The following is a 17,115-nucleotide window of genomic DNA, read 5'->3' on the forward strand; positions in this document are numbered from 1 at the left end:
GGGTACAGGATTCTTTTTTTAGAAAAGTAGAACAACATAATATTATCTCACTGAATATGCATTTGTACATACTGTACCTAGGCTGCTCTAACAATGTCTCAGTACCCGTATCCCAAAGGGACTGGCATGGCTGATGAAAGATGTCTGAATGTTAACAATTACAACCAATTGTTTCAAGAAGACAACTTGTTTTCAAATGGACACATCTGCAACAAATGACTTCAAAAAATCATTTACTTCAATTTGGCATCCTGCTTGGAATGTAGAGCCAATCTATGGCAATGGTACCATGTGATTGACCTGATGCCAACCAGGCTATCATTTGAATAGATTATGCTACAGAATAGATTATGTCATGACTACAAAGTTGGATCTGCAGTGTCCTATGAAGTCTGAGACAGGGTCGGACTCGTCAGGGGTTCGGAGGTTTCCTGTGATGGCCTCGTTCTCAATGATGGGTAGGAACAGCTGGACAAACTCTGAGGAGTATGGCGGTGCAATGATGTCAATCACCTGGAACAGAAGACAACATGGACTTTGTAACGCATCTAAATTAGCATTTCTGAGCTGCTCAAATATCATATACTGTACTAGTAAGGTCATGTTGTATTTGTGGATTTAAACTAACCAGAAAGTAAACTGTCATGTTAAGTTGAGGCATTAAAAGATACAAGCTTGTTCAAATATCACATTTTTCTTTGTTATAACAGTACACTAGAAATTAACCAATAATATCAATATCTTGCAAATGAAGGTTGCTATGACCTCAGGTTGTCAATAAGTACTGCTGATAGCCAGCTTCTACTTTGACTCTTTAGTGTAGGACATACTATCTTGAAATAAGATAAGATTGCAAGATATCAGTGAGTAGAATTTTCCTCACCTCAGTAACAAAGTGTCTGATGAGAGAGATGTCCGTGTCACCCCTGTCAATGCAACCCTTGATGTACTGTATAATGGGCACCACATACCCCCTGCTCAGCAAATGGACCATTCTGTCCAACAGGGTCTTTTTCAGCTCCAGCTATTGGGAGAATGAAAACGAGTTTGTAAAAGAGAGAATTAACCAGGAACAGTTGCAAAAACAGTCTGCAAAGTTTCTGGTGTGTAAATGGCAGCACTTACAAAATGGACCTTTAATTTCTCAGAAAAGTTGTTGGCTTAGGCTATGCTTATATTCCTACTATAGTACCAATAAAACCTCTGTAATATTACCTGCACAAGGACATCTAAGTCTGGGTAGGTTGTCTCTAGCAGCCTGATGAGAAACTTCAGCACATGTGGATGTAGTAGAGGATGACAGGTGCTGATCTCATCCAGCAGTGCCAGGTGGATGGGTGTGTGGTCTGTCAGCAGCTTGAAATAGCTGGGCTCTGACACAGTCCAGTCGATCCACCGTAGAACACCCATGGCTACAACTGGCACTCTGGGAGAAAGAAAATCACAAAAAAGCAAGCATATTATGACCCAAAGAATACAGGGGTAAAACGTACAAATAGAACCACCAAACGGCACAAGTATCTATACCACTTAGCCTCCGTTGCAGACTCCTTCCGGCTGTTTTCTTTTTCAAGTTACACCTACAGTTTTACTATAATAATTACATTTTTTTTCTTATTGCTGGCCGGCTAGCAATATGAATAAGAAAAAAAATGCAATAGTAAAACTGTAACTTGAAAAAGAAAACAGCCGGAAGGAGTCTGCAACGGAGGCTAATACCACTGTGCTCATACCTGATACAGGAGTACAGTGTTCCTAACTCTGCCACCACCTCAGACCTCTCCTTACAGCACAGGTTTGTGGCACGCTCAATTGCCTGAGATGTGGACTTCAACTCATCCTTGGCAATGGCTGTTCTCTTGTTCTGTAACAACAGGCATCAACATTTCACATGCCAACACATATCTACTAGTACTTTAAAGCGTAGTCTTGTACATGTAAATACAGAAATGTTTCATCAACACAGTGAGTTAATCTTGTACAAGTCTGAAGATAATTTACTTCTTTTGGATCAGGACAGCCACAGTAATGAGATTCTAAATTTAATCAATTAAGTGTCACCATTGGTGCCATACCTTCAAGTGCTATTTACACTAAATGTAACAGTCAAACAACATAGACTTGTATCAGACGTTTACCTTTTTCCATGTTTCATGCACACTTGCAGCGTAGGCTAACAAGTAGATGTACTTGGGTTTGTGTTCAGGGTTGAGCTTTGATCCAGGCTTGAACAAAGCTTGCATGAACAGCTCTGTATTGGGACAACAACATACAGAACTGCATGAAACAAATTAATTTTTTGGTGAAATGAAATTAAGCAAATTATAAAATTGTTGGAAATCTTAACTTGGTCATGACCAATTATGTACAGTAGTACCCATAGACACATTGTGCAGACTTTTAAACAAGTAAAAAGTTCAATGATTCTGGCATCCCCTTTACTTTCTGCAAACATTTTAGAGACCAAAGAAACTTGGTACGTACCAAAGAACAGGGGTGACCTGATGACTTCCACAGGGGGAGGGTTATTTCCACTGTACATCTTAAACAACTGTAAAAAGGCAAAGAGGAAGAGTAGAAAGTGGGCTCAGACTGGGGATTTCATGACTAAAAGTTCTTATGTTGCTTGAGTACAACATGTTAAATACCAGGATGTACATCCCTTACATGTGTATCTCTATGTTGGGAGAAGCCTTTCATAAACATGTACATGATGTATGAAATATCTTGTTTGAGACCATTTTCCTTATCAAGCAATAAATGCACAAAATGAGCCTTCCTTTTTCACAAATACAATGCAGATAGCCATAGTATGACATACCACAGTGATGTCTGCTGGGTTGAGTGCATTTCTGGACAGCATACAAGCCAGTGCCTGACAAGCTCTGGGATAAGATGAGGCCTTTCCCAGGGCCAGAGTCATTTCTGTAACATCTCGACCCCTGGAAGGATACCACACTCTATCAGGCACGTGTCCAGCCATAGACTATCTTAAACTGTCTTTCTTCAATGAATTAAGTTTACAGATTTCATAGATTATTGTAGGGTTGAAAAAGAAAGAAAACTGAAAGTTCAAGTCAGTAAATTTCAGCATGTCCATGTACACAAACAGAACAACTAGTCCATGTTACTGAAAATAGTATTTCTAATTCTATGATCTTGACAGCTGAACATGACATACAGGTCTTTGGCAGCTTTCTGAAGCTCCTGGCTGATTCTTCGAACAGCACTGCCTCCTTCCTCTTCTTTCAGGTACTGCAGGAGAGCCTGACCGTACAAGTAGGTGTGTTCTGCGTGGCAGACCATTTTCTGTTGACATGATAAAAATAAGCCTGTAAATTTCATGTTAATCTATGGGACACTACAAAGTTGTGCTTAAAGGACTGTAACTAAGAGCCAGTTCAAAGCTCGGTGCTCTCTTCCAAGTATGAAAAGTATGACTTAAAGATCTACTGCTGTCACTCCTTGGGTTTGAGGCTGCCACTTTCCAACAGCTACAGCTTACAATAATCTCAGGCAGGTTTTTCTCCAGCCCCTCCTCCCCTCCCTCCAGCAGGTTAGTGAGGGACGTCCGCAGCACGCGGGAAAACACCTCCACCTGCTGACTGGCCGTGGACACGCTGGTGATCTCCCCCTGGTAACCCGCGTCGGAGATGAGCTGGGGAAGGAAGGGCACACATCAGGGATGGAAAACAGAGGAATCATTGAGAGAGGTGTGAAGTAATGTAGGCAGAGACTTGAACACACTTTAATTTTTGAAAGATACATTGTACAATGAGTCAAAAGAAGCTCTCAACATTACCTTTTCTCAATGAAGTCTATTTCATCTGATTTATACACTGTCTGAATATTTGCATTACAAAATATGGATCAACAATATTACACAGTCAGTATTGAAACAAACTATGATAAACTTATCTTTACCATTTCATCATTTTCTAAGAATAGCACTGTTAGCCAACATTGCTTATCAGTAAACACATAATTTGTAGGACATGTTTAGTAGGAGGATCCTACCTTGATAGTAAAGTTGAGCATGAGGCACTCTGGGTAATCCTCAGCCAGTTTGTAGAAAAGTGATCTCCACTTAGAATGGGCAATCATCTCCTCCAGCCAGGATGGAGTCTACAGGATCATTATAGGAATTAGCAAATCAAGACAGCTCATAATCATCATACTCTAACAAATCTGGTGAAGATCTATCAATAGTAACAGATAGGGAAAGGGACATATATATATAGCTAATTTTTTGGAAAGTATAAACAAAATTGCATGCTGAAAATAACATACATCTAATTCTTCCATATTCTTAATATGTGTCATGTATGATGTAATACATTGTGGGCATGCACAAACTGTTGTTTTTCAAAAGAGAAACTTAACACTTTCTTTACCTCTCCTTCCTCTGAGAAAATGGTATCAGCCTTCTTAGGGTCAAAGTGTTTAAGCACCAGCTCCTTCAGGTGATCCTCTACCATGTCTTGTACCTCTGTGGGCTTCATACCTGGGAATGAAGATTCAAAAACAATTATTATGCTTATGGTTTTCATTCTTAGACTTATCAGTTACCAGGTTCAAGTGATCATCTATCTGATCTGGCAGTGGAAATATGTAATAAAAGTTAATGAAAATCATACCCAAAAAGCCAATTGTCAATGTGAAAACATAGAGCATACTGTGCAAGGAACATATGACTACATGCTATGGGACAAATTTAAAGTAGTTTTTTAGTCAGTTTCACCTGTTAGAATGAGCCACTCAGCCAGCACATTGACCATCTGTGCCACTGCTGTGTAGTTGGTGGACAGGAGGTCAATGACCTGTTCTGGAGCACCGCCATGCTGGAAGTATCTGGAACGATGAAAGTGGAACAAGAAAAAATACAGATAAAAAGTTCAAATATCTGGATAAACCAACTAAATGGTAGTTTTTTTTCTAAAGTGTATGCCATGCTTCTGCCATGGATGATATTGATTGCACTCAACAAAACATTTTTATCATATATTTATAATAGGTTTGCAAGATTAGAAGAATTAGAAGATGACTGTCTATTCTAGAGGTTGTTATCGTGAAACATAGTAAACGTGAGACAAATAAGGCTCCACAAAGTCCTAATTGTTGGCAGCCTTTTCCTCATCATCAATATTGTACCAATATATAATCGTTTTTCTTCTCATTTCAGATTTTTCTATATACGTATCTTTGAACTTTTAAATTTCAAGTTGACAGAACCAGGGGTCACCTCTGCAGCATGTTGAAGATGCCAGGTTCCATGATGTAGTCCCTGTTCCCAAACGCCTCCAAACACTCCTGCTGTACAGCCATGTCCTCGTCATCGCCCCCCTCCCCTTCATGATCTTCTCCGTGCAGAGAATCGAACTGCAGGGAAACAACATGGCACTACTGTGATAACCTTGTAACCATTTGCAATGAATCAAGCACTAAGATAAATCAAAACAGTCTTACAAAGCTGGTAAATGGCTATGATTCTACTACGTTATAATATAATTTTCGCAAATAACGTTTCGCAAATAAAAACAAAAGAAAGGATGCACTGAGTTAGTCCGATTTGCCCAAATTTATGTCCCTTATAACTTTGAAAAAAATACTATTGACCCTACCGAGCGGTCGTAAGGATCACCATCCCAGCTCCCTGAATCGTCAAAGTCGTCCATACTTAAGTTTCTCCTCGGTTCTTGTCCTCGAGTTGATGAAATCCTTTTTTTTGATGGACAAGCAGCACTACCTGGTTATAGAGGCTATACCATTATTTCCACCGGGGGATAGTCTTATTAAGCTGCAAATATTTTCGCAAAAATAAGCATATTTACCTAAAAGTTTCATTTTAAATGTATTGAAGTTTTTATTTATTACGTATCATGCAATAAATTACACTGTTTAGGGCTGAATATTCATGGAAAAATATTTCATTAAATAAAACTCACCATTTTACAATTGGACTAATCTGATGATCTTTTGACCTCAAATATGGCGGCCATCGACTTCCGTGGCCTCGGCTCCGTTACGTGGTGCAGTTTTGCGTCTGTTCTTGAACTCCTGTTCACCGTGTCGGGCATATAAGTATCAGAAAAGATGCCTTTCTTTGCTGGGAATGACACTATAAAGGAGCTTCGGACGGCTCTGGCTGATCCTGCCGTACAGGCGGACAAAAACCGCTACCGTCAGGTAAGGTCAACGTTCTTCTTATCGCCTCACCCCTCGTCTCTTTTAGTCTTTGTGATGTTATTATGGTACCGTTATATACAACACTATATGAGTCTGTATAGCTTTTAGTTTAAACTGTAGCAAAACAAGCTGGCCACAGAGATGTAACATCGATATCAAGTTTCAAGAGCCACAGTCATTTCATACGCGATGTAAGCTTATGTTTACTATGTAACATAATTTGAAGTGTACTAACGTCCTTTAATTCTTAAGGTTCTCCGTCGTGTGGTGTCCCTGATGACCGATGGCGCGGACATGTCCCCGCTGTTCCCGGACATCATCAAGGCCAGCGCCACGTCCGATCTGGTGCAGAAGAAGCTGACATACCTTTACATATGCAACTATGCTGCAGTCCAGCAAGACCTGGCACTGCTAGCGGTGAACACCCTGCAGAAAGACTGTCTAGAACCCAATCCTATGGTGCGTGGACTTGCTTTGAGAACCATGTGTTCTCTCAGAATACCCTCCTTAGTCGAATACATACAGATGCCCCTTAAAAAGGGTCTTCAGGATTCAAGTGCATATGTCAGGAGGAATGCTGTGAACGGGTGTGCCAAGATGCTTCACGTTGCTCCTGAGATTATCCAAGATGCCGGTGTGATCGACCAGTTGTACGGTATGATACGAGACAAAGACCCTATTGTGGTCGTCAACTGTCTGCAGGCGCTGGAGGAAATCCTACAGGCAGAGGGCGGAGTCGTTGTGAACAAGAACATCGCCCACTACCTGTTGAATAGAGTACAGGACTTCTCAGAGTGGGGACAGTGCCAGGTTCTGCACTTCCTGCTGAAGTACAAACCATCAGAAGAAGAGGAGACATTTGATATCATGAACATTGTTGACGTCTGCTTGAAACACAGTAACAGCGGAGTCATCATGGCTGCCTTGAAATACTTTCTGTTCCTCACTCGAGACATGCCCCAGATCCAGGAGCAGGTTTACAACCGAGCCAAGAGCCCCCTACTGAACATCATCACCAGCGGTGGACCAGAACTGAGTTACGTTGCTCTTTGTCACATCCAATACATCTTAAAAACCTCCCCAGGGCTTTTCAACAAGGACTTTAAGAAGTTCTTCTGTAGATATAATGATCCTTTGTATGTGAAAACAAAGAAGCTACAAGTATTGACAGAGATGGCCACAGATGGGACAGAGAATGATATAGTTGAAGAGCTAAGCATGTACTGTACAGATGTGTCTAATGACCTGGCCACAGCATCCATACAGGCAATAGGAAAGATCGCCCGTAGACTCCCTACCTCTGCATCGCACTGTGTGGGGACTCTACTGAAGATACATGGGCTTCAACAGGAACACATCACATCAGCTGTACTGATGGCCCTGAAGGACTTAGTGCTGCTGTACCCTGACATTGTCCCAAAGGTGAAAGATGATCAACATAGTAGTGTATATACCAACTAGGTTGAAGAGTCTTGTTGTCAAGCTAACAACCCATCAGTAGTAAAGATATGTCACAAAAGCTATGATTATGGTATTCTTCATTCCCCTTTCATAGCTATCATTTAATGTGCTTTATTTTACATCATTTGTAAAGTGTTAATTGCATGCAAGCTTCAGAAGTTGGAGTAATCGTCAATCCATAAGGTCATTAGCTGTCCATTTAATACTATTTGTTGTATTCTCTACCCCCAGGTAACACCTCTGCTCCCCAACTGTGTAGACTTAGTGCAGGAGGGTCCAGCCAAGGCCACATTAGTCTGGATGATGGGGCAGTATGGCCATACTCTGCCAAATGGACCCTACATCCTAGAGGACATGGTAGAAAATGTGGCCAGTGAGATCAGTGTGCAAGTAAGTGTCCTCAATTATCTCCATGAAAAATAGAGATATTGTTTTGTGTCTGTCTGTGTGTCTGCGGAGTCACTGCGGAATTATGTTTATATTTGATTTAGGGCTGTTGCAAGAATTATCCAATATATTCTATTACCTCACAGCCAATGAATTTAAGTTTTCATGTTTTTCTAAGCAGACAAACTCTAGTCTGTATAACACAAACTCCAGCTGTCCGGGGGTTTATGTCCCCTCCCCGCAGCTAGGCGGTTACGGGCGGCTGACTAGAATCAGAATCAGAATAGATAAACTTTCACTGAAATATGAAAATGTCCCATCGTTCCTGACCATATCCCTCCTCCATCAGGTGAAGCTCGAGCTGCTGACTGCCACTGCCAAGATGTTCTTCAGCCGACCGGCGGAGTGCCAGGACATGCTGGGTCGTCTCCTGGAGTACTGCATCGACGAGGACACCAACATGGCCGTACGTGACCGAGCTCTGATGTACTACAGGTTACTGCACACAGACGTGCAGCAGGCAAGGAGAGTTATACTGGGAGCAGCCAACAGGCCAGTGCAGATACAGGACAGCGATGCACCGGGTCAAGAGGTCATCAACCTTAAGGATCTTAACACCCTGGTGCCCATATATGGACGGAGGAGGTGGGACGTAATGGTTGAGGAACGAAGAAGGAAAGAAGACCAGGCCAAGCTAACGAATGGCACAAGCGATGACACTGACATGGGAGCAGAAGGAGGGGAAGAAGACAACTTGGAGACTCTGGAAGAAACCATTTATTTAGTGTCTCATTATAATTTGACTCCTCAGGAGTTTGAAACTAAATGGGAACAGTTAGACTGTGTGACGACAGTGCACCTAGACTATAACCCAACCCACAGCCCCAATGCCCTTCTTCAGAAGTTGGAAGGAGCTCACATCTTCACCATGGCCAGCAGCCCAGAGGACGCCACTCCGTGGAAGGCCTTTCTCTTTGCTGTGGCTGAAATGAAAGGTCTGGTCATTGAGAAGTCAATAAACATGTACAGTATAAGGTTATATTGTGATTTTTAAAGTAACAATTTGCATATTCCACGCAGCCTCAAATATATGAAGGAGTCAGTGGCTTGTAAAACATGTACATGACTTTTTATAAACTATATGATGTTTTCTTTTATTGTGCATGGGGCTGAGACATTTTCAGTCAATATGGCATACTTCAGTAGATGGGGATATCTCATGGTACATGCAGTCACAGCCCTTATTCGGTACCGAAATTGAATGATAATTTTTCTTCAATCTCTTCATACTGTAGATCAGACCCATCTCATGCTGGTGGAACTGTGTCTGGACAGGATGGCAGCCACCATGCAGGCTACCTGCAAGTTTGATGCTGACCAGATGGAGGATGCAGTGCCACTTATCAGCCAGTTTGGCAGGGTTCTCCGAGGGACAATAACGAGCTCCTCTTAGTTGTAGCATAAGGCATGACAGATTTTATCATAACTATTAACCATCTGCAGCCCAATATTTAACAGTATTAATCATTGATGGTGTTAGGTACCATTTTGTGACCAAATTCCTTGTTATGCTGAACAATGAAAAGTGATGTCCTTTTGTTACTGTTATGAGCGGAAGATAAACTGAAGGCCCAAATAAGAAGGCAGGGTTAAATTGGACTGAAAAACACGGCAATAAATCTACACATGAGCGATGTGTCAACTGCGTCGATCAATAATAAATTAGTGTTGTGGTAGATGTAAATATCGTATGAGGCTACCTTTAGTTGTTTATGTAGATGTGAGCCTGAAAATGTAAGGGAAGACAAAAACTTGTACAAATCCATCCCATTTAATGTCCTTGAGAAATCTAACTAAGTGATACAACACAAAATGTACAATGTAAAACATCCCTTGTCAACAGTATCAAGTTTTTACATGTTTCAATTTAGCACTGATTCTTTAATGACTCTTCCTGTCACCTTATGAAACCAGAAACAAAGAAAAAAAGTATAAAACTTTCCTTTGGAATTCATCATACTTATTGCAAATGCTCCAATACTACATCTGAAGTACACAGTTTGAGTTTGTTTCATGCATCATGTGAAGACATGATTGTTTACTAATAAACACAACTTTCAAGTGGTAGAAATTTATCTCAAAATGTTCCAAGCCTTGCTCCAACAAGCTTGCATCTTAGAAGGCTGTGGCACTTTTTAAAGTTACACAATGCCTCACGACAGGAATGTTTACAATATATGTCTTGCCTACTCATCGCAAGGCCCCCCAAACTACCAGTCTACAAAATGTTGGCTTCCAGTCCCTGCAAAAAGTCAATTCTATCACTGCCGAGGTGGTGGTCTCATGCCAGGGGGTGGGGGTCCTGTGGACACAAATAGAAACAACAGTCAAGCACAGTCCAAAACAATCGGGGAAAATAGCAAGCACAATATATTTCCTATGTCACTTGATCCTGACCCTTGCAGTTTAGAGTCCTGAAGTACTACCATCTACCAATATATATAAAAGAATAAATGCCATACAATCTCTCCTAAACCTAAATATTGAACATGCCAGAGACCATTCACTATCCACAGAGTTTCATTCTTACCTCTCATCATGCCTGGAGGAGGTCCACCTGGTCTCATGCCTGGTCTCATACCAGGTGGGGGCATTCCCATGGGCATGCCTGGTGGCATCCCCCTGCCTCCCATGCCTGGAGGGGGACCCATCATCCTGGGGGGACCTGTTGTCAACAGAGCAGAAAAGTTCATTCTTAGAAACTGGCCCAACTGTAGTCTAATATTCACCTTGAAGTTCAGCCAGTAGGTACCCTTAAGAGTAATGAGGTTGTGCCTAGTTGGTGCTAGTAGTGCGCATGGTAGTTTCTTTATGAAAAACAAATATACCACTAACCTACTGAACTGTATTCAGCAGTATCAGTATATAATAAACTAGTCTTTTTTTATCTTGGGCGAAGCCAAAAATATAATTCCAACAAGAGCATGTCCATAGAAAGGTTCCAAACATACCTCCGGGGGGTCCTCTTGCACCGGGAGGTGGACCTGGTGGTCTCTGGTACTGCTGTGGGGGTGCAGACACTGCTGCTCTGCCCTGTGGAGTCATGACCTGCTGCGATGGACCGCCCACTCCTCGAACTGGACCAGCCAGACCTACAACACCAGGGCAGGTTAGAGTCTAGATAAGACTGGCAATACGTATAGGCAAGAACTAGAGAGTGTTTTCGTTTCATGGGAAGAATCATATTAGAATGCAACAAATACTGAAGCATATGATAGCTGACAATACCATGACTCTTTATCACTCCAGCCTTGTCAAAACAAGCCGGCAGGCGGCTATTTTCACCGCCTACTTTCAATTTTGTGCCGGCTACTATTGTGTAGAATTTTAAAAAAAATTCGTCCCTCGCATTGGGCCACTATGTGGCCCGCCTGTTACTTTTGGATATTAGCCTCCTACTCTAAAATTTTGTGACAAGGCTGCACTCTTATACCCATTAGTACACTTAGTAGTATAAATGTCATACCTGCAGGTGCAGATGGGCCTGCGACATTGGCCACTCCCCTGCCGGCTGCTCTGCCCATGCCTGGTCCTGGTCCAGCTCCTGGAATTGGCACACGAGCCACTCCCTCCTGAAAAAAAAAAACATTGACAACAATCATGTTATGTTTCTTTCATACAGAAACATTCTACATTGCTATTGTCAACTTCTCATACTTGCAAGGGAGTAAATTAAAGAAAAGAGAATGGTAAATGGATAAGAAGGCTTACATCAGCGGGAGGAGGGCCCTCCACAGTCATGGACACGATGTTCTCTCCCCGCAGCAGCACAAGGCCCAGCACTCGCTTCTCCTCACGCTCCTCCTGCTTCTGGCTCTTAGGGCGGATCTTACGGAACTCATCACAGTCAACTGGTCAGGGGATCAAAGAACAATCGTTATTCATCATTCACAGATGATTTAGTCGTGTTTGACCAAACCAGAGTCAGACTAAATGTCTATAAATTGAGTGATAAGTCAGAATTAAGTTTCGAACTGAACAGTGAACTTGTGTGAAGTAAATCAACAAGTTACGACTTCTGAATCCGAACACTTACCCAGGATGAGGTTCATGTGCTTGTCAAAGGCCTTGAAGGTGCCGATAAAAACACGGCTGTCTTGCAGGGTCACCCGCATCCTGTAGTTCAGGTGCGCCTGCATCTTCGAGCTCTTGCCCACCACCTGGAGGAGTTAACATGACATTATAAATCCATTATACAGGTTTTGTTCACACAAGCATAATTTTGATTATGAATCTTTAACAATTTGCAATATAGTGTAAAGCAGAACAATTTTACCTAAACAAACAACTACGAGTATATTTATTCTTTAGCAGTACCGACACCAGCATTATCTTATGCTATTTACATGTAGGGTTGGTTTCATTCAACATGTGATATGGGGGAGGGGGGCAAGGTGTCTTCACAGATCTTTTTTACTTGGCTTTATCGTTATTTACGGAAATTCTGGGTCCTAAGGTTCGTCATTCATGTGCTATATAAATTTCCTGTACATGATCTAAGCAAAGGGGTTCTTTCAACATGACAAACATAACAGAAGCTCTGAATCGCGCCAAGCGCTTTGTTCAAGACACCATCGATACACATGATTCCTGGCGTGTACCATCGCTGCAAGACACAATATCTCACAAATTCATCCATCAACATGAAATAAAATAATATCAGAATGCGTATGAAGTGTCTCACCATGTTTGCTGCTTGTGTGGAGGCCGATGCTCACGGATGAAAAACGGAAAAATTCACAACCAGCCTGGAGCCGGTCTGGGGAAAAAATTCAAAGATGGCGACCCAACGCGGGTATGACGTTGCGCATGCGCTTCTCCGGCATCTTATAGGTCGAAGGTGAAAGGTGAAGTGGGGTTACAAGCCCTGTGGAAAACAAATGTCCATACTTTGCCTGGCTATTTTCTTGGCTCTGTGTTGTTCCGTAGATAAAGTAGTCAACTCAGGAGGCCCACATATGTCCACTGTTATGTTCAGCAGGCTTGCCAGAGCTCCAGGTCGTCTTAAACTGATCTTGCAACATGTAGCCATGGTCTCAACTTCTGCAGAAAGGTGCACGACTTGAATCAAATTAAGGACTGTTTTATCAAATTATGCCACTTCCTTGCTTATGTATATTAAATTATGATCAACTTGTATACTTACATTTCAACGTTAATGTTCAGCTTCACATGCACGCAGCTGTGATATTGCGGCTTTGTGAACACTGATGATGAATCATTGACTTTGCCAGGGTCTATAGCTGGACTTGACCTTGACTGATTAAAAAAAAAGAAATCTCAGAAAAACTGTTTGTTTAAGCTGTAGTGTAGTTTAGCATGATGTACTGGAAGACCTATTAAACAACACCATGCAATTGCACAAAGAACTTATAGAAGTTGCAACAATGTTACCGGTAGTATGGAGGGGGGTGAGAATTTTTTTTTTTTAAGTTAAACTTAAAGAGTGTCATGAATTTGGAAGTGAGAATTTTCATGTGTTGCATTTGCAGCATCCCACATCAGAAGGTAGAAGTCAATGGTGTCAACATCAACTATGCCATGGTGGGAACAGGGGACCATCCAGTACTGCTGATGCCAGGGGCGCTAGGTAATGTGATGCCTTTTTATTTCAAACAAAACCATGCACATGTCACCATGAATGATGTAATTATAACTTTGCAATGGTGTAACTATTGGTGAGATTGCTTCCATACTAGGGGTGGGTACCGGTACGTACCGTTACAAAACCGGTATTTCTTAATGGACCGGTCCAAAAAAAACGGTCCGTAAAAAATCAGTGGACCGGCCTATGGACTGATTAAAAAATTCATAGTACCAGGCTACCCGCAGGCGGCCACATAACTGGTCTAAGAAAATACAAAACAGCAGATTTAACGAGTCGTTTTCGAAGACGTTAGCTGTGAATCATATCTAGGATGAGTAAACAGACGGCGAGGAGAATATAGTTATAATTTTGAGACAAAGTGCAAACCTAAGAAATTATATCGTTCCAGACATGACGTTTGGAGACTTTTACGTGTGTCTCGCTCTCCAAAATATGATGTACTGCGACATTACTATAATCAGGTACAGGTACAGGTCCGGACCTGGACCTGACCATCTGGACCTGGACCTGGACCGAACCTGAATTTTATGTACCGGTACCCACCCCTATTCCATACCATATACATACCAGTTTAAATCATTTCAACGACATAAACAAATATTGAGCTATGTATGTAGGTTTGAGCTCTGAGTCTCAGGCAATTCTCAGATTGGAATCTTGTCTTCAATGAACCATACTCTTTGTTTGTACTATTCATCTTTGTGGACACAAATGATATTCTCAGATTACACATTTAATAGGATACTTTGTGACATTCTTCTTTTCTTTCCTGTAGGCTCTGCCATGACTGACTTTGCCCCTCAGCTGGAGAAGTTGGACAGGGAGAAGTTGACGGTTGTCGGGTGGGACCCGCGTGGATACGGCAAGTCCAGACCTCCAGACAGGCAGTTTGGTATCAACTTTTTCCACCAGGACGCTGCTGATGCTGCAGCACTCATGCAGGTGAGATGTAGGGTAAGACACATGTAGAAAATGTGTATGAGACTCTATGGAAGTGTAGACCAGGACCGGATGTAGATATGAATCCCTGGATGTAGAAATAACTTTGCACATTGAACTGTATGGAGCTGTAGCTTGTCTGTTGATTTTCATTTTTAAACAAGAAAGCATGGAAAAAAGAAGTATGCATAACAGATTAGCATTAGTTTACCATGAATGTTATTTTAAATATTTATCTTTATTTATTGGTTTGGCTGTTCAGCTACATGTACAAATGTATCAGATATGTCATGCTTCTTTCTGTGTCTATTTACAGAAAATTGGTTTTGATAAGTTCTCGCTGGCTGGTTGGAGTGATGGAGCTATCACAGCCATCATCTTGGCTGGTACATACCCTCAGCTGGTCAGGAAGATGGTCATCTGGGGAGGAAACGCCTACGTTACTGAAGAAGACTTTGGGATGTATGAAGGTAACTACTGTACTGTACTGTACTTTACTGTGCTGTACCGTACCGTATTCTACTCTACTCTACTCTACTCTACTCTACTCTACTCTACTCTACTCTACTCTACTCTACTCTACTCTACTCTACTCTACTCTCCTCTCCTCTCCTCTCCTCTACTCTACTCTACTCTACTCTACTCTACTCTACTCTACTCTACTCTACTCTACTCTTCTCTCTACTCTTCTCTCTACTCTACTCTACTCTACTCTACTCTACTCTACTCTACTCTACTCTACTCTACTCTACTCTACTCTACTCTACTCTACTCTCCTCTCCTCTCCTCTACTCTCCTGTACTCTACTCTCCTCTCCTCTCCTCTCCTCTCCTCTCCTCTCCTCTCCTCTCCTCTCCTCTCCTCTCCTCTCCTCTCCTCTACTCTACTCTACTCTACTCTACTCTACTCTACTCTACTCTACTCTACTCTACTCTACTCTACTCTACTCTACTCTCCTCTTCTCTTCTCTTCTCTTCTACTCTACTCTACTCTACTCTACTCTACTCTACTCTACTCTACTCTACTCTACTCCTCTCTACTCTTCTCTACTCTACTCTACTCTACTCTACTCTACTCTACTCTACTCTACTCTCCTCTACTCTTCTCTCTACTCTTCTCTCTACTCTACTCTACTCTACTCTTCTCTACTCTACTCTACTCTGCTCTACTCTACTCTACTCTACTCTACTCTAATCTAATCTATTCTACTCTAATCTACTCTACTCTACTCTATTCTGCTCTACTCTACTCTATTCTACTCTAATCTAATCTACTCTATTCTGCTCTGCTCTACTCTACTCTGGTCAATTCTATTTATTTTAAGGTGACAAAGAAGTTTGTATTCGTATTTTGTCTACATGTCTTTCTTTATAGATGTATACAATGAATGTATGTATGCTTGTATGTATGTACATTTGTATGTATGTATGAATATCATAAAATATCTAATAAAAGTCTTTGTTAAGTTATTTTTAGGTATATTGTACAACTTCAATGAGGCAAGCTACCATGATTCATTGAAAATAATTCATTTTCAGTTGTAGCGATGGATTTCAGAACATACAGTATGATTTTTTGGTGTGTACAGCAACAAGAGACATCAGTAACTGGAGTGAACGGATGCGAGCACCCATGATCAACATGTATGGAGAGGAGTACTTCCGTAAGACTTGGGAGGGCTGGATTGACGGAATCATGCAGTGAGTACAACTGATAGTCCACAAATACATCTTACTTATTGTTCTACTCAGATCATGTAACACAAAGTCAAAATGATCGATCATCAAAGGTGATAAGATTTTTAGAATCCTTGTCTAAACTTTTCTGTTTAATTTTTGACAGCAAGGAAGTTTCAATCAGACAGCAACAGTTGTTGCACCAGTAGGTATCCATGTGTGTCTCTTTAGCAGTTTCTGAGCAGGTCTAAAATGTCTTCATCCCGTATCACCTACAACACCCCAGGTCCTTCACTACTGTTGTACTTACAAGGCAATGTATATAATATCAATTTTGTAGGTTCCTCCATCAGAGGAAGGGTGACATCTGTAAGACGGAGGCTGGTCAGGTGACCTGCCCCACCTTCATCTTACATGGCGTCAAGGATCCCATGGTTCCTGGCTTTCACCCTGACTACCTACACAAACATATCAAAGGGTCGAGGTAAGGGACTTCAGTCTAGAATTGTGTCTGTGTTTTAGAAAATGCCTATTCTGCTATTTCAAGATTTTTCCTTTTGCACCACAAGTAAAGATGATCCTCACTACTGATCTATTTTCCTACAGGAGACATGATTTTCCAGATGGGAAACACAACATCCACCTAAGGTATGCTGACGAGTTCAACAAGCTGATGGAAGACTTTCTGATGGAGTCTTAAGTCTGTCATGTAATGATGTTCTAAGAGACCATCTATTCGCTGTGCATTTTGAGCATGAGTACCAGTAGTATACACTGCTGGACACTTGTACATGAGAT

At 41.6% G+C, this 17,115-nt stretch overlaps 4 protein-coding genes across 4 annotated transcripts; 2 read left to right on the forward strand and 2 right to left on the reverse strand.

The window, feature by feature from the left end:
* Window positions 1–216: 216 nt before the first annotated feature.
* Window positions 217–5,773, reverse strand: LOC136439209 (negative elongation factor D-like). Its single transcript, XM_066434476.1, has 14 exons — window positions 5,622–5,773; window positions 5,243–5,379; window positions 4,742–4,851; window positions 4,395–4,504; window positions 4,018–4,125; window positions 3,506–3,658; window positions 3,182–3,309; window positions 2,822–2,942; window positions 2,485–2,551; window positions 2,139–2,251; window positions 1,734–1,864; window positions 1,216–1,426; window positions 884–1,024; window positions 217–513 (listed from the first exon to the last, which is right to left on the reverse strand). The coding sequence occupies exons 1-14, from the start codon at window positions 5,673–5,675 to the stop codon at window positions 349–351; spliced, it is 1,749 nt and encodes a 582-aa protein (XP_066290573.1). The 5' UTR covers window positions 5,676–5,773; the 3' UTR covers window positions 217–348.
* Window positions 5,774–5,980: 207 nt separating this feature from the next.
* LOC136439207 (AP-4 complex subunit beta-1-like) lies at window positions 5,981–9,609 on the forward strand. The gene is made up of 5 exons (XM_066434473.1): window positions 5,981–6,186; window positions 6,439–7,608; window positions 7,879–8,037; window positions 8,384–9,029; window positions 9,330–9,609. Exons 1-5 carry the CDS (start codon window positions 6,094–6,096, stop codon window positions 9,485–9,487), a joined length of 2,226 nt encoding a protein of 741 aa, XP_066290570.1. The 5' UTR covers window positions 5,981–6,093; the 3' UTR covers window positions 9,488–9,609.
* Window positions 9,610–9,995: 386 nt separating this feature from the next.
* LOC136439211 (small nuclear ribonucleoprotein-associated protein B'-like) lies at window positions 9,996–12,896 on the reverse strand. Its single transcript, XM_066434478.1, has 7 exons — window positions 12,779–12,896; window positions 12,131–12,254; window positions 11,806–11,945; window positions 11,561–11,666; window positions 11,046–11,186; window positions 10,625–10,759; window positions 9,996–10,396 (listed from the first exon to the last, which is right to left on the reverse strand). Exons 1-7 carry the CDS (start codon window positions 12,779–12,781, stop codon window positions 10,356–10,358), a joined length of 690 nt encoding a protein of 229 aa, XP_066290575.1. The 5' UTR covers window positions 12,782–12,896; the 3' UTR covers window positions 9,996–10,355.
* A 47-nt stretch (window positions 12,897–12,943) lies between these two features.
* On the forward strand, window positions 12,944–17,080 carry LOC136439210 (valacyclovir hydrolase-like). The gene is made up of 7 exons (XM_066434477.1): window positions 12,944–13,147; window positions 13,587–13,684; window positions 14,478–14,644; window positions 14,958–15,111; window positions 16,230–16,341; window positions 16,658–16,801; window positions 16,924–17,080. Exons 1-7 carry the CDS (start codon window positions 12,975–12,977, stop codon window positions 17,015–17,017), a joined length of 942 nt encoding a protein of 313 aa, XP_066290574.1. The 5' UTR covers window positions 12,944–12,974; the 3' UTR covers window positions 17,018–17,080.
* Window positions 17,081–17,115: the final 35 nt, after the last annotated feature.

The sequence above is a fragment of the Branchiostoma lanceolatum genome, chromosome 7 (assembly GCF_035083965.1).
Source record: "Branchiostoma lanceolatum isolate klBraLanc5 chromosome 7, klBraLanc5.hap2, whole genome shotgun sequence".
Classification (NCBI taxonomy): domain Eukaryota; kingdom Metazoa; phylum Chordata; class Leptocardii; order Amphioxiformes; family Branchiostomatidae; genus Branchiostoma; species Branchiostoma lanceolatum.

What these genes read in the sequence shown, in the direction of transcription:
- LOC136439209 (XM_066434476.1), bottom strand. Translation starts at nt 5,675, where the DNA reads ATGGACGACTTTGACGATTCAGGGAGCTGGGATGGTGATCCTTACGAC. An exon ending in AAAACCTGCCTGAGATTATT is followed by an intron (nt 3,310 to 3,505) that starts GTAAGCTGTAGC and finishes TCATGTCAACAG; the next exon opens with AAAATGGTCTGCCACGCAGA. An exon ending in ACTTAGATGTCCTTGTGCAG is followed by an intron (nt 1,025 to 1,215) that starts GTAATATTACAG and finishes TTCTCCCAATAG; the next exon opens with CTGGAGCTGAAAAAGACCCT.
- LOC136439207 (XM_066434473.1), top strand. Translation starts at nt 6,094, where the DNA reads ATGCCTTTCTTTGCTGGGAATGACACTATAAAGGAGCTTCGGACGGCT. An exon ending in ACAAAAACCGCTACCGTCAG is followed by an intron (nt 6,187 to 6,438) that starts GTAAGGTCAACG and finishes TTAATTCTTAAG; the next exon opens with GTTCTCCGTCGTGTGGTGTC. An exon ending in CCAGTGAGATCAGTGTGCAA is followed by an intron (nt 8,038 to 8,383) that starts GTAAGTGTCCTC and finishes CTCCTCCATCAG; the next exon opens with GTGAAGCTCGAGCTGCTGAC.
- LOC136439211 (XM_066434478.1), bottom strand. An exon ending in AGGGCCCTCCTCCCGCTGAT is followed by an intron (nt 11,667 to 11,805) that starts GTAAGCCTTCTT and finishes TTTTTTTTTCAG; the next exon opens with GAGGGAGTGGCTCGTGTGCC. An exon ending in TGCAAGAGGACCCCCCGGAG is followed by an intron (nt 10,760 to 11,045) that starts GTATGTTTGGAA and finishes TGTTGACAACAG; the next exon opens with GTCCCCCCAGGATGATGGGT.
- LOC136439210 (XM_066434477.1), top strand. Translation starts at nt 12,975, where the DNA reads ATGTCCATACTTTGCCTGGCTATTTTCTTGGCTCTGTGTTGTTCCGTA. An exon ending in GCTGATGCCAGGGGCGCTAG is followed by an intron (nt 13,685 to 14,477) that starts GTAATGTGATGC and finishes TCTTTCCTGTAG; the next exon opens with GCTCTGCCATGACTGACTTT. An exon ending in ATGCTGCAGCACTCATGCAG is followed by an intron (nt 14,645 to 14,957) that starts GTGAGATGTAGG and finishes GTCTATTTACAG; the next exon opens with AAAATTGGTTTTGATAAGTT.